General features: G+C 41.1%; 1 protein-coding gene across 1 annotated transcript in view; it reads left to right on the forward strand.

Moving 5' to 3' along the window:
* MYPN (myopalladin) overlaps nucleotides 1–12791 on the forward strand; it is a 49508-nt gene extending 36717 nt beyond the window's left edge. Inside the window, exons 13-20 of the mRNA XM_027896662.1 lie at nucleotides 3472–3693; nucleotides 4210–4359; nucleotides 4973–5052; nucleotides 5567–5693; nucleotides 7165–7372; nucleotides 8047–8212; nucleotides 10029–10162; nucleotides 11987–12791. Of these exons, the coding sequence (XP_027752463.1) occupies nucleotides 3472–3693; nucleotides 4210–4359; nucleotides 4973–5052; nucleotides 5567–5693; nucleotides 7165–7372; nucleotides 8047–8212; nucleotides 10029–10162; nucleotides 11987–12156 (1257 nt within the window). The 3' untranslated portion in view covers nucleotides 12157–12791. The remainder of the gene's footprint in view (nucleotides 1–3471; nucleotides 3694–4209; nucleotides 4360–4972; nucleotides 5053–5566; nucleotides 5694–7164; nucleotides 7373–8046; nucleotides 8213–10028; nucleotides 10163–11986) is intronic.
* Nucleotides 12792–15402: the final 2611 nt, after the last annotated feature.

Below are 15402 nucleotides of genomic sequence, written 5' to 3' on the forward strand. Positions count from 1 at the left end.
TTGTAGGAAGTTGATGTCCTCAGCACATCAGCCAGGAAAAAAATGATACACTGTGTCCACAGAAAACTTTTTAAGATCTAAAAGAGGTGCAAGGTTAATTTGGTTAAGTACAATTTGAAAATGTAAGTTTAATTTACATTAGTTGGTTAGACCACTTAAGACAAATGGGCACTTTAGGAGTAGAGGAAATGAAAGATGTTAATTGTCTTTAGGCATTATTTGGTTTCATCTGTGAACCATCATGGCTACAGCAATGCTACACTACTGATTTCTTATTACATACCATGACTTCCTTGAGACAGCAATAATCTGGATAAAAATCCATATGAAAAACTGCTGACACAGCTAAGATATCTATAAACAATCCTGGACTCTGTCATCAGCTCACAGCATTTCAGTGCCTTTTAACTCTGCTGTGCAGCCAACACCTTACTCATTAACAGGATGCCTTCAAAGTGTAATGGCAATGCCTTTCCAGCCCCATTATCTCCCTCTGCTCCAGAGCACCACATGATGGAAAACTCACCTTAGGGACCAAGCAATGATGTCCCAGTCTTCACCTGTACAGCTGAGGATGCACTAAAAGCACAGTACTGCCTTTTAAATCTGAAACATTATCCTTGTCATTAGCAATTTTTGTTTCCAAAACCTGTTTCTGAGACAGAAAATTGAACCAAAGAAAAATCTGATTCAGAGATTAGTTACATCATTCTGAAAAAGTCACCACGTCCAGGCTTTGTGGGGCTAATGCAGCATGCATGTCACTCAGTAAAGCTGAAGACTGGACACAACTGAGATAACGCAGTGCCAGACTCAAGCAGTGCCATAAAAGAACGATGCCAACTGTTGGTAAGGTTCACAGGGCAGTAAATGACTGCTCTGAGTCCCAGAGTACACAGATCGAACTGCTTTGTCTGCAAGAGCAGATGCATCCCCCCTACTTTTTCTTCCATTGTTCTTTATTATGTTACTTTTACAAACTAGAAAGTGTTGGCTCTTGCAAAAGCCCTCTTCCAATTTTGAGCCTTCCAGACTAAGCTTTTGGATCGCTCTCCGACTTTGAGAAATCTTAATACACTTTCCATCCCCACTCATTTGATTCTAATGAGAGTTCAGAGTTGCCCTCTCTGAGCAAAAATTCCTCATGAGTTTACTGTGTCTAAATTCTGAGATAACTCACTGATGCATCAATTTGCCTACTCTGCCCATCAGCCCTTTTGCCCTCCAAACACACATAACACTCGAGAAATGGTTTATGTTTGTGAAGGGAATAACACTGCTCAAATATCATAAATGAGAAACGTGAGAAACGTGTCTGCAAAACAGTGTACTTAGCTTTATAATTATGCTGTCATGTAACCCATACCCAGAAATAATTACATAATTTTCAAGAGGTTCATTTAAAAAAAACAGTAACATGGTTAAAGAGGCAGAAATGAGACTCTGTACCATATTTGCTTTGTTGCCCCGACCTTTTTTCGTGTGACAAATCATTAGGTGACAGAAAGGGAAGATTACTCCTACCTTAATTAATCCTTAATTAGCCTCCACGTTTCCAAAGGTCACACAGCATGTCAAATCTCTAAAAACAATTTCATTTCTTAAGAGAATTATTTGGAGTATCTTCAGCTCCTACCGGAAAATTCAGACATTCAAGGTAAACCTTTCTCAGTAGGTCAAATCTTTGCCATAGATTTTGCTCTCTGCTGTCAAGAACAACCTAAACAACCTGAAGGAAACTACTGAGAGCTCTCAAATGAGTGGAAGGAGAACAAAACTTCAAATGTGATCTTCAGTTGGTGAGAAATGAGAGAATCTCCAGGTTTACAGAGGCTTAACTAAGATGACAGTGTGATCCATTCAAGCAATTTGCTGACACATGCTGCAGGAGAGAGGAAAAGCTCAACAAGATGAAACTCTATCGGGCTGTTTGGTGGTTCCCAGCTGCTGGGAAGGTGGCTGGTACCACCCAGTGCCTGGCTCACAGCCTCTGGCACGGCTCGCTCTGCCACAGACCTGCCAGCTGGAAGCTCCTGCTTGGCAAAGGTGGACTGGGCAGGAGAGTGGCAGAGAGCACTGGCCCTGACAGAGAGGGGGAAGGAAGGTCTTGATGGGGGGCATTCATTAACCTGAGCTCCCTGTGAATGAGAGATTTTGGATGAAGAGACCGACACGCAGCACGTACCATCACCGTTCCAAAATCAGATGTTACCAGGGTGTTTATCCCACCACGGGGATTTCCAGCCTTTTTTTACATCGTGGTTGCCATGTTTCCTTCCTCTCACCCCTGAGTCTCACAAATCCCTGTCTCCTCAAAATTCCACTGTAATGTCTACATTTTTGGCCACTTGTCTCCTCAGTCTCCTGACAAAATCAGAAGAGTTGTTAGCTAAAATTTTGTGCTACCTCTCCATCTTTTCTCCTTATTATCTGGGAACTGCTGGTCCAGAGCATAATCAGCAATACGATGGAATGGCTAAATGATCGGGGATGTAAGTGCCAGTGATTTGGGATATCTGCTAGTTCTTTAGTTAACTTTCTGCAAGATTTCAGACAAGATGCATTTTCTAAACCTTGTTTTTTCAGCAAATGGAATAAATCTAAGGATTGGCTGCATCCTCCTTTACTATTCACAGTTTTCTAAAATTCTATTTCAAAAAAAACCAAACAAACAAACTGAGAATTGCACTTTTGGAATTACTCAAGCGTTTCTTTCCCAAGCCACAGATCATTTCCTTACTATAACAAAGCAACAAAACCACATTGTAATATCTATCTGACTTATTAAAGTGAGATTCTGAAGATCCAGGCTTGCCACAGAATAAAAATAAAACACAGCCTGCTCTCAGAGTTGTCCTTGCCCTTCGACAGAAGCAGGAATGCAAGCTCTGAATTTACAATCTGCACAAAGCCAGGGCTGAGCAAACTGATTTGGTTTCTACAGGTACCACAAGCTTCCCCAAAAAAGGCAGTTTCTAAGGACTTGAGCGAGATGCTCTCACAGCTGTGTCATGAGATGTTTCTAATGGACTTCAGGGGATCAGGAGAAGGTTCATAATCCCACCAAGCTATCTGGAAGAGCTCATTTATGTAGGAATATGTTGGCTTTCTTGCATCATCTGTTTAATCTTCCAAGGATTTAAATGAGCTATATATATTTTGCTTTCTAAGTTACACCAGATAGAAATCAGTTTGAGTTTTAACCTGAAGGTAAATTACTCTGAAAATATTTCACTTTCTTCTTAGACTTAGAGGAATTGAGTTTCTTTTTTTTTTTTTTTTTTTTTGTGTGTCTTTGAAAAAAACCTCAGTTTCATTATTTACATTCTGCAAACTACAAATGCAGCATCTGTGTCTGCAAACCCAATTCACGCTGTTTCACTCATTTTAGCAGTCTAAAAGTGCCAAAGACTGCAAATACCCAAGAACATGACCGGTTTAGTTCAGAACTGTGGCTCTCTCACCCTGCAGGAATACAGGATTTCAAGCTTTGAGCAGAGGCTGATGAATGAAATAGAATTCCGCCTTGAACGTACCCCGGTGGATGAATCAGATGACGAAGTGCAGCACGAGGAAATCCCTACGGGCAAATATATAGCCCCCATCTTTGACAAGAGACTCAAACATTTTCGGGTAATGGAAGGATCCCCTATCGTATTCACCTGCAAAATAGTTGGAATCCCTGTTCCTAAGGTAAGTCATTCTCACTGTTACCAGTAGAGGAATAAAAAACAACTACCTACCATTTTCTGTACCTCCCTCTGGAAAGTCTCACTCCAAAGAACACGGCTCTGTGGAGAGAGCTCTAAAAGTAATCATTGCCCTTCCCTTTCTAAATAACAATATCTGCTCCTGATCATGTGTCAGGCCTTGAGGTACCACAGGTACCACCTGACTGCAAGAGATACAGAACTGCCTAAACCCTCAGAAAGTTAACTTCTCAGAAAGATGGGAACTGAGATAACCAGTAACGTGTCTACAGCCAAGAAAAGAGGACCTGACAGGTCCAGCTGGGATGTGAAGCTTTCTGAGCTCAACCTGGAATCATTCTAATTCACATTAGAACCGATCTGCAAAGTTTATAATATTCTAACATTTTTCCTAGCTATTGGTCAACTTGTGTCATGTTCTGATCTACGTTTTTCTAGTCCCTGTTCCACTACAGAGCAAGTGTTAAGTCACAGGGGTGTGGGGGTGTGCTCACTGCAGGTGTACTGGTTCAAGGATGGCAAGCAGATCTCAAAGAAAAACACGCATTTCAAAATGAACAGAGAAGAAGATGGAACGTGCTCTTTACATATTGAAGCTGCTACCAATAATGATGATGGCAACTACACTATTATGGCTGCAAACCCACAAGTAAGGTGTTTGATTGTCTTTTACAAAACTGCTTGTTTCACCTTTTTCTAATATCCTTTAATAAGAACACAGATTGGGCCACCTAGGTTGAGATTGGGTGGTGACTGTATCACAAATCAGATGCTTCAGAGCATAGGAGAGGACCACATGGAAAGACTGATAAAACTAATCCCCTGTTCTTATCACATCCAGTCAAAAATCATTAGGGACAATTTTTCTGCCCACTGACAGGTACCTTTTGAGACGTGGCAACAAGACAGACATGATATTTCAGGCAGGAGAAATATCAGTTCAAGTAAGGAGAAATAAAAAGTTACATCAAGTTTGGAAGTGTTTCCAAACACAATTATTCTTTATCCAGGATGCAAAGATGTGGATCTGCAAATAGTTTCACCCCCCCAATAGCATTCTCCTTCACCCCAGTGCTAGACTGGCTGTTTATTTAGAAGTACATTCGAGCAGATCAAGCAACGTCTTCCAGTTTCAATTTTTCCTCCTTTCCAGCTACTTTATAAAAATAAATCCTAAGACACTGTAAATGTTCAATACTTACTCTTTAAAATGAAATAAGATATTAATCAACCGTTAATCCTGTTTCCTTTGTGATTTGCAGGGGAGAATCAGTTGTTCAGGCCACCTGATGGTTCAAAGTGTCCCTGTGCGGGGCCGAATACCAACAACTCAGCCTCACAGGTGAAGGAAAAAAGCCCCTCAGACCTTTTTTATGCTGCTCACTGAAGGCATCCACAGCAACCACCATTGTACTTCTAGGCACTCACTGAACTTCAGTTCTCAACCCTAAAATGGAAGTAACAGCAGCAGTTCCCTTCCAACATAGGTCACTTCTACATTGTAATATTTTTAAGGTCATCCTCAAATACAGGGAAGTTTAAGTATGATTTCATTTACCTGTTGCAGCGGAGCTAAAGGCAAGGGAGGGATTAGCAAGATGAAATTCAGCCAAAAAAGGCAAAAAGAAGCAAAGGCCAGCTTGGGAATCCAAAGATATTACATGATATGGTTAACTTGATAACCTTTCTAAATGCAAAATATGCATGAATTCAATTACAAATCAGTCCATTTCTTTCTGCCCTTTTCTGTAACTCAAGCTATCTGTTCATCCTTTTCCCCAATTCCTTCCTTTTTTTAAGCAATAGGAAGAAAAGGCTTGACTTCTAAACACTCCCATGCAATTTTTGTGTTGCAGAACACGACCCCGAGTGCCAGAAGGAGACAAAGAGGCAGTTCAAGAACGCTTTTTCAGGCCCTACTTTCTACAGGCCCCAGGTGACATGGTAGCACACGAAGGGCGACTCTGTAGGTTGGATTGTAAGGTATTCACTGGTTCCTCCGTTCATTCTCACTTTCCCTACCTCTGCGCATGTATTGCTTGGTGTTTTCACCTTCTTTGTTGCTTGTATGAACATTTTTTGTTTGAGTTTTAACGCTTCCTTTTAAAAAACTATTTCTTGTTGCCATTGTCTCTGAGCTGACTCCAGGGATTTCTTTTGAATACACGCTCTGTGGACTGAAGAGCACAGAGCACACAACCCAGAAAGAGAGGGCTCACTTGCCAGGTTGTTCAAATTACTAGATATGTTCACTGTGTCCTTTACCAGTACAAACTCCACAAGTCCTGCTCCGTTAGCAGATTCTTGAACATAATCCATAACAGCACCAAACAGTGAAAAGAGAGGAGTCAGCACATTGTACTGTGCTCAAACAAGTGCTCCCATTGCCGTGCACTGGATTTTAATAGTCCCAGAGAAGAGGGAACAGAGTCCAGTTTATTTGATTATTAGATGCAGAAACATCCCCATTTACTGATTCAAACCCCAGCACGAGGGAGCTGTCAGAGGTCACCTAATGAGCATCCTGTGATTGAACACGCTTAAGAAAACCATCTGCTGCAACACACTCTGGTAGCCCTTCTATGTCTCAGTAGCACAGCAAAGGTGGGAATGCTGACACTCACCTCTTCCATGCTCCAGAAAGGCTCCTGCCCTCAGGTGGGTAGAAACTCTGAAGCACAACTTAATGCTCTGAGATGAACAAGACTCGTTGGTCCCTAATTTAAGATGTAAAGTTTACCAGAAGCATGCCAAAGAATTTGGTTATTCCTAGCTCTGCTATCCTGGCAGAGCTTGGGAAGCCTTAAAGCATGAACAAGAAGAGAGCAGTGCTCATTCAGGCAAGTTCCACTTCCCCCTTTTCCTGCTTTGTAAAATATTGTTTGGAAAGCAGTATTTTAGACATGAGTGAGTATTGCTACCCATTGGAAAGATTTTTAACATTATAATATAGTCTAACAGTATTTTAAAAAAATACTTAATCTGCAGTGTTCTAAAGCACATAAGTTCAACAGCTACAAAGTATTATTTTTCATCAATTTTACAAAATACAAAGTTGTTTGTATAGAACTCTTCATCTCTATTAAACTCTGTAGTGTTTTAGATCCAGTGTTTTGATTTATACTCAGTACTTAAAAAAAAGCAAACTAGCAGATTAGGAGTCTTTTGTGCATCTCATATTACCAAGTTTCTTCCTTTCTGACTAAGAAAAAAGAAAGCCTTTCATGTATTTTTTTTCTCTTTTTGCTTGCTTGTTTTCTGGTTTTCTCCCTTTTGGAACTGCTCAGCAGACAAACAGAAGCTGAGAAATAGTTAAAAACCCCCGAATCTTTCTGTCCTATGTTCTGACATCACTCAGATGGCATCTGAAGTAAAAAAAAAAAAGCCTACGTATGAATTTACTAAACTCTCTTTGTCAGTTGGACGTTTGTCAAGCTGTTTCACTCTCTGCCAGGTGAGTGGGTTACCCACTCCAGACCTGACGTGGCTGCTCAACGGCAAACCTGTGCTCCCCGACGGCACCCACAAGATGCTGGTGAGAGAGACCGGAGTCCACTCGCTGCTGATCGATCCCCTCTCCCAGAACGATGCTGGGACTTACACCTGCCTTGCCACCAATAAAACAGGACAAAATTCCTTTAGTCTGGAGCTCACTGTTGTAGGTAAGAAACACTGAAAAACTTGAAGAACTAGACAGGGAGGGAGTTATTTGTATGCCCTCTTCAAACTTGCCCTACAGACCAGTATAAATAAACAGTTAATGCACCGAGGCTGGGAGAAACCAACAGCTACAAAACTCCTCTGATGGAGGGAAATGCACCTGGTGTTCAATCGACAGGGGCACTCCTGGTACTAAACAGAGGGCTGTAAGAATTCTGCCTCATCATCACCTTACCTCTCTTGTCTGGGAAAAATGATCCACCAGAAAATCCTTGGTGTTTGAATTCATAATATATGTTGAGGTGTCCCAGATGTCAGTCCCAGATTTATAAACAAAAATGTTTATAAATAGAAAAACGTAAATCTGAATATTACTCTTTAATAAAGCCTTTCAAGATCTGAGGTATTGAATTTCATAAATCTAGCATTAATTTCTTGCCATGATAGCATGTTTAGACCCACCAGAGATGCACACATTCTTTTGCAAACTTCAGTTCTGCCTATTATTTAATTTATGTTCCCTTACAGAGGTTATGTCATGGCATTTTACATCCCTTCCACTCAAAATTCACTGCCTATTTTGATATAACAAGAATAATTTTTAATCGTGTTCTTCCACACTGCTCAAAGCGAAACAAATAATAAAGTATCTGTTGTTCAATAATTCTTTTTCCAGCAAAGGAAGTAAAAAGAGCCCCCATGTTCTTGGAGAAGCTTCAGAACTGTGGTGTTCCAGAAGGGTACCCCGTCAGATTAGAGTGCAGAGTCATGGGAATGCCACCCCCCATATTTTACTGGAAGAAGGATAATGAGACCATCCCATCAAACAGAGAGAGGATGAGGTACTGTGCCATTATCCCCGTGTTTGAAGTCTTTTGTGGCTGCACCAACTGTTTTTCCATGGAAACCTGTGTAATAAGTACAGATGGGGGTGTTTTTAAAACAACTTCTTTCACCCACATAAAGTTGTAAAAGGCTTGCTCTGCTGTGAGGTGAACAATGGCTATTTCCTTGGCTCAGAAAAAGGCATGGAGCACGATACACCACAGCTTCAGAGAGGGGGACAGAGCTTTCACAGGACACAGGCCTGACAGAGCACATGAATCTCTTCATCAAAGACACTGTGATACAGTATTTTAATGCATTTTAGCAGCTTATTCTCTCAGAACTAGACTGAGGAAAAAACAGTTTAAACTACGTATAAATTCAAACTCAGAACAGCTAGAACATGGTTTTGAGTGCCCCTGAGTATGAGATAATAGAGGTCATCATATCAGATACAGAGGCTGATTACCAAGTCGGTCAAAAACAAAGGCAAATACTTTGATCCCTGCTTAGAAAATGCAACGCAACCCCTCTGCTATTTCAGCCGGCCCTGACCAGCCCACCTGCCCCAAAGGCTTGCAGTGGTTCAGCACAGATCCATGGGCAGCACTGTTCTTGCTTCTCTCTGCCTTGCCTCATTATTATCTTCCAGCCTGAAGCCAAGAGATGGTTTTGTATCACTGTATGGACAAGCACCAGCATCTATACCCCTGCACCCCTAGCACAAGGCAAATTATGTAGTGCAGGGACCAAAGGGTGAACATTCCCTTTTATGTTAGAGCTGTTGGAGGCACAAAATGTCCTCCTGACCTGAAAGTCTGTGGTTTCATTCCAGTTCAACAAAAATCTCAAACTTCAGAACATCCTGCAACTTCAAGTGTTCTTATGTATTCATGTCCCACCTCTCCCTTTGTAATGAGAGAAACACTGGGGTTGATAAAAATGACCAACCTCACCCTCGAGAGCAGAGGAGTCTCAGTTCTATGCTACTGAAAAGTTTTTCCTGGAAACTGCAGCCAGAAAGTCTTAGATTACTGAAGAGCAAAGGAAGCAGAGAGAATAATGAAGCAGGCTTCTTTTAGAGTGTTGGCCAAACAAATCTTGCAGATTTTGCCTCTCAGTCATTTTCTCATGGAAAAAGGTGCCCCAAGAAAGCTGCTGACTGGCTCTGGTGACTGTGAAAAATACAACTTTGTACAATTGTTCTTGGTATTTTGTTATTTTTCCAGCTTCTGAACTAGGAGAAAATACAGTATGACTGCACAGCAGATTTGCACGGGTTTACTTCATTGGAATTCAATAAATAATTCTAATATTAATACATGCAGAGCTGTGCACAAAGGAAAGCAGATTTCAGCTACTCTGATCACTGAAAGCAAATCTATTGACTACAACTGCCTCATGAGGGGAAGAGGAGCAGGCACTGATCTCTTCTCTGTGGGGACCAGCTACAGGACCCAAGGGAGTGGCCTGAAGTGTCAGGGGAGGGTTAGGTTGGATATTAGAACAAGGTTCTTACCCCAGAGGGTGGTTGGCACTGAACAGGCTCCCTTGGGCAGTGGTCACAGCCCCAAGGCTGACAGAGCTCAGGGAGTGTTTGGATGATCCTCTCAGGCACTGGGTGTGACTCTTGGGGATAGGCCTGTGCAAGGCTAAGGGTTGGATTCAGTGATCCTTGTGGGTCCCTTCCAGCTCAGCACAGTCTGTGATTCTGACACTATAAAGAAGCAGAAGTCCAAGACATTTGAGGATAGAAATTATGATATCACTATTTCATATTTAATTTGATGTGCTCTTGAGAAATAGTAACTCCCAAACCCTTGCTTTTCCCAGCATGCATCAAGATACAACAGGGTATGTCTGCCTCCTCATCCAGCCTGCCAAGAAAGCAGATGCTGGCTGGTACACCTTGTCTGCAAAAAACGAAGCTGGTATCGTCTCCTGCACTGCCCGACTTGACATCTACGGTAGGTACCAGCTGGTAAATCAAACCAACCATCTGCCTTTGAGTGATCCCAGCCCTCACCTAGTTCTTCAGTTTGTAAATTCCTGGGTTTGAAATGAATGTCACAGCATGGCCACAGGTTAATGAGGCCCCCAGGAGGAAGTACAATGATACAGCTAAATGGCCAGACCAGCTCTGCTGCATCAGCTCAAAGGCTGGTAAGGAAAAAAGAAGCTCGAGAAAAAGTTGTGCACAATATTCTGTACTCCCATTTCCCACCTTCCAGGTTCCCTGGACACATAAGCAGATAAACACGTATTCAAGTTGAACCTTAACTCTGTTCCCTCTGCCACAGTCCTGACCCAAGATGGAACAAGAAATTGCACACGAGAAAGGGGAGCCCTTCTTCCCCAGAGCACGTATGGGGCAAACTGAGCCCAGCTGCTGAGGGCTAGTTTACATCTAATATGTAATTACCCACCTAATTATCACAATTAAGCCACCAGCACATCTCTGTCAGCTTCCTGCCACCTGGTGGTGAGACGGGCCATAGTAATGGAAGTACCAAGAGGGGTCTGGGGAGAGGCTGATTCAAGAAAAAGGTCACAGAAAAGCAACAATAATTCCTTAGGTATCTAAATGTCGACAGACATACATAAAATTTTCATACAAAAAATCCAAAGCACAAACAGGAAAAAGATGAAAAGTGATAAATGCTTCCCAATTCCAACTATATTATCTACAGTATGTAAGTCATACCCCAAAGTGAGTGACAGAAGTGATTTTTCTCTTTGCTGTTTTGAATGGGTGGGGTTGGGGGATCACAAGTGCAATCTGGTATTTTCAGTTCCATGTGCAAAGAAGTGAGTTGAAGTAGAAACAAACTGGGGGCTGCAAGAAAAAAAAGAAAAAGTCTCTTTTTAAAGTATTTTCAGATAGTGTGAAAATTCAGCATGGAAAGATATTTCCTGTCAATGCTTAACATGTAGAATGCAGTCCCCTGCAGATGTAGATTATCAGAGGATTGGAGCCTGAACTTCCACCCTCTCATTTTAACTGCTGACAGATGTATTTGTCTAATTTGGGTGCAGACCTGGAGGTTTTGTACGGATAAATATTGGCAAAGATAATATGATTATCCCTTTGCTGAAGGGTTTTAGGAATGATAACTGCTAATAATAATAACAACTAAACATTCTTACAAAATTTTAGTAGCATTTGTTCATATGGGAGTATGTTGAATGTTACTGTTAAATTACTGAGTATGTGTTTTTGGATTACATTTCATCATTTTAAAAAATAATCTAGGAGATATGTTACTACTTGTAAGCAGTAGAGGGCAATAAAAATTGTAATCACTTCCCCAAAGAATTTCAAAGCAATAATACAGGGAATTTAAATTCCCCCAAAAGATTATCAGCCAAAAAGAGCCCTGCAGAAGACCAAGTAGTGCAAAAATCAGAGCCCTGTCCAGTTTGTTCATCTGTTCATGCTATGGTGTGTTTTCAGTTTTGATTGCAAGAGCTTTGGAGAAGGCTCCAAAGATTCGCTCATGAAATTGTGGTGAAATCTACATAAACATTACCACTGAATTGAGCAGGGATGGAATTCTATCTGTAGATTTCAACAAAAATACTCCACATATAAACTACTTCAACAAAAATACTCCACATATAAACTCCTTCAATGATAATATTTGAGGGAACACACCCTAAAGCAGAGAACAACGCTGTGCTCTCCCCGAGCGCGTTGGCAGTAGCTTTCTGGGTTGGCGTCTCTATTTCTGTTGTTTCACTGCCAGCTGACCGAGGGGTTGACACAGCCCGCTCTGCTTGTGTCCCTTCAGCTCAGTGGCACCGCCAAATTCCACAAGCGCTCAAGCTCCGACCTGGCGGCAGCCGCTACGCAAACCTCACCAGCCAAGGACTCGACATCTTCCCTGCCTTCCCGGCTCCCGAGAGCCCTCTGCTGTTCTCAGCCCCGACTCAGAAGTTGGTGGAGAGCGAAGAACTTTGAAAAACAAACCACTTGTTCCAGTCACACCCGCAGAGATACCAGAACTGTGAACAAATAAATAATAAAAACAAAACAAAACAAAAAAAAGGAGGTACAAGTGAAATGCTAATGGTTTACAAGCAACTTGTCTATGATTAAGTGTACTGCTGCTGCAAATGTTGCAACTAATATATCATACAAGACTTTTGCATATTATTTTAATGCAGGATAATTGTGGTATGGAGTGTTGTGCAATAAATTCAGTACTGTGTAGTTTGCTAAGAATTACATAGTAACATAGTTTTCAGCACCTAAAAGCCAGTACCACTTTTACTTCTCGAATTCAAGCTACTGCACTGTAGCTGCCATGGTAGGGATTGATGCTGATGAGGTGGGATAGTGCCAGTGAAAACACTGACATTACAGTAACAGCAATATCAATGAGGGGAAACAACAAGACTTTGAATGTAATTCTAAAAAACATGCCAAATAATCACAAAGCACAAGTTAAAGGGGGAAGATGTAACTCATTTTTATATGATTATTACCACAGAATCACAGAATATGCCGATTTGGGATTATCTTAGAATTTTTGAACTCCAGACTAGACAAATATAGCGATTCACGTAGGTACAGCTGTATACCCTAAATATTTATATTTGTGTGTGTGTGTTCTCCATGAACTGTGTACTCACAGTGTAAGGTTCATAAAATAAGGTACAGGGCATGCGCATAAGGTGCCAGCATAGAAAATGAAAACTCCTCATCTGAACCATGTTCTCTAGGGCCCATTGCTGAAACTATTTTCCAGATGTGCTTCATACCTTTTTCTTCACCATGTTAGTGATCATCTGTCTTTAATAGAGACGATACCAAGTCTGTAAGTTCCTGTCTCTTTTTCCTAATTTTTAATGTGCCTCTGCCATTTAGCTCATTTTATAACGAACTGAAAAGGAATTATGATCTGGTAAATTTTTACCATCATTTAGGAAATGATCACAAGTGCAGTGTCTACTATGAAGACAGAAAATTCTGTTAATATATAGAAGTTAAAAAGTTAAGCAACAGTTTTATGCAAAGAGCTAAAAAAAAAACCTACTGTAACTAATGATAGTAATAAATAAGGCAAATTAATGAAAGCTCAACAGGAGGTGTTAAACGACAATGTTGTCAATATATCTAAATATATTTAGCATCTATAAAGTTGCATTAATACATCCCAGCCCTTAGACTCTGTGAATTTTTAAGATGTTTTCCTGCATCTTTCAATCACTGCTAACCCTCTTCTCCAGACACTGTTTTCAAGCATTTCTTACTCACTGTTTGTAACATGGCTGCAGAATGCAACAAAGCCCTGATTAAAGTCACTGAAATTAAAAAGGAAATGAACAGATACTTTCCATTTATATTTGGGGTTTTTTCAAATTTAAAACTGTAACTGAAAAAAACTACATATGCAAAGAGAACACTGGGGAGTTATCTTAAGAGTAAAAGAATATTGGATATAGGCAGAGACTGAGAAAGAGAGTGCCTTTCACCGGGTTTCCCACAAATACAGCTGCTCTTACCCCTAACTACTGGTTTCCTAAGGGGTTAGAGGAAGTGAATTTCTTGTATTGTTTTGCTTCCCACTTGAGTGAATGCCATAAAACAAAACCATCATCATAACTTTCATGCTTTTGTTAGAAATCTCAGGCAATTCACCCCAGAATGACCAGACCAGAAAGCTAAAACACATTCTTATCCTGAGACACAAAACAAGCTGCAGATACTTCCACAGGAAAGCAGAAATATCAGTTGTTGCCCGTGTTGTGCCTCTTCCCTGGCACACAGAACAAAGAGCTATTCAAAGTGATGCACTGAGTGACTCCAGTGATGAGGTGCCCAGCTCAAGACACATTGAGGTTCTGATTTTCTCAGACGGACAATCTGCTGCTCCTCTTATCTTCAGGTGTTTTTTAGGATGGGTTAGAGATTCCATCTTTTGCCTGGGATGTATCCTATTAGGCAAGTCTGCACACAGTTTAGAGGAAAGGAATATTAGTACTTACTATTGGCAAATATCTGGTTACCAGTGCTGGAATCATCTGCTCAGGCTGACAGCCAGGAGTGGTTCTCACATTTTACAGCATCAGACAACACACTCAAAAAACTCAGTGCAAATTAAAAGAGAAAGTGCACAGTGCAAAAATGCAAACCATATCTCTTCCCCCTTTCTCTGCAATTCCAGTGGAATGTCTCCAAACTCACATCATTGGAACCTGAACTAACAAGCTGAGGATTAAGGGGTACAATGTTTTTTAAAAGGTACATTCAGTTCTCTGGAAGTGGGAGGACAAGAAGCTGCTGTGCAAGGACTTTTCCCAAATATGTGTGTAAGGAGGATTAACCCTTAGTCATTCAAGAAGGGGCCCCAGAAATCTCACCAAGATTTAGGCTACAGAAAATAGATCAACAAAATCTGCAAGCTGAACCTTCTCTCCTGGACAGTGTTTGCAAAAGGATCAAAATCCATCACATTTCCCTACATAATGCAGAAGTCAGTAATTTGAATTACTTTCAGTGCATCTGATAGAAACAAACTCAGAATCTGATCCCAAATGGTCTGTAGTCATTACATTTTGTTAGTTAACTGTCGTTACAGAACATTTCTCCTCCACATACATTGAGCCCATAAAGTGAGTCTGTAAAGGCAGCTTATGTGAATGATGTCAAATGCTGTTAGCAAGTAGTGTTGATATGTTCATCACAAGGAAGATGTGCCAGAAAAAACACCAAAATTATGTTTGTTGTTAAGTGGTAGGAAAGCCAATGGAAAAAGGCTTGTGTAGGCAGCAGAGACACCACTGAGTTAAGTTGTGGACTTGTGAAGGATGGCACTGCCTTACCACACCATAAGCTGTGCCAGAGCCTGTGTAACTGCTCCTTGCTGACCAACACGGCTGCTCCTCGCTGCTGGTCACTGAAAACTGATCTGACTGCACACCAACACAGCAGTTCATTCTCTGTCTCAGGGCAGGCTACTGCAGTAACAACAAAATATAAAAATCAATACTAAACCTTCCACTGAGGTCACTGTTAGATATTAACTTCCGAGAGCCCATGAAAACACCACAGTGGGGAGCATAAGGCTGTATCAGTACAGAAATGGTCAGGTTTGTAACCTCTCAAGTGTTCACTGATTCAGAGTACTGAGGTTTGTTTAGTTTCCCCTTTCCTCAAAGTCCTGGTTTTGTATACAATCAATCAGAGGCACAGCATGTTGGA

The sequence above is a fragment of the Empidonax traillii genome, unplaced genomic scaffold (assembly GCF_003031625.1).
Source record: "Empidonax traillii isolate 1590-97213 ecotype Southwest subspecies unplaced genomic scaffold, ASM303162v1 scaffold508:size451158, whole genome shotgun sequence".
In the NCBI taxonomy this organism is placed as follows: Eukaryota; Metazoa; Chordata; class Aves; order Passeriformes; family Tyrannidae; genus Empidonax; species Empidonax traillii.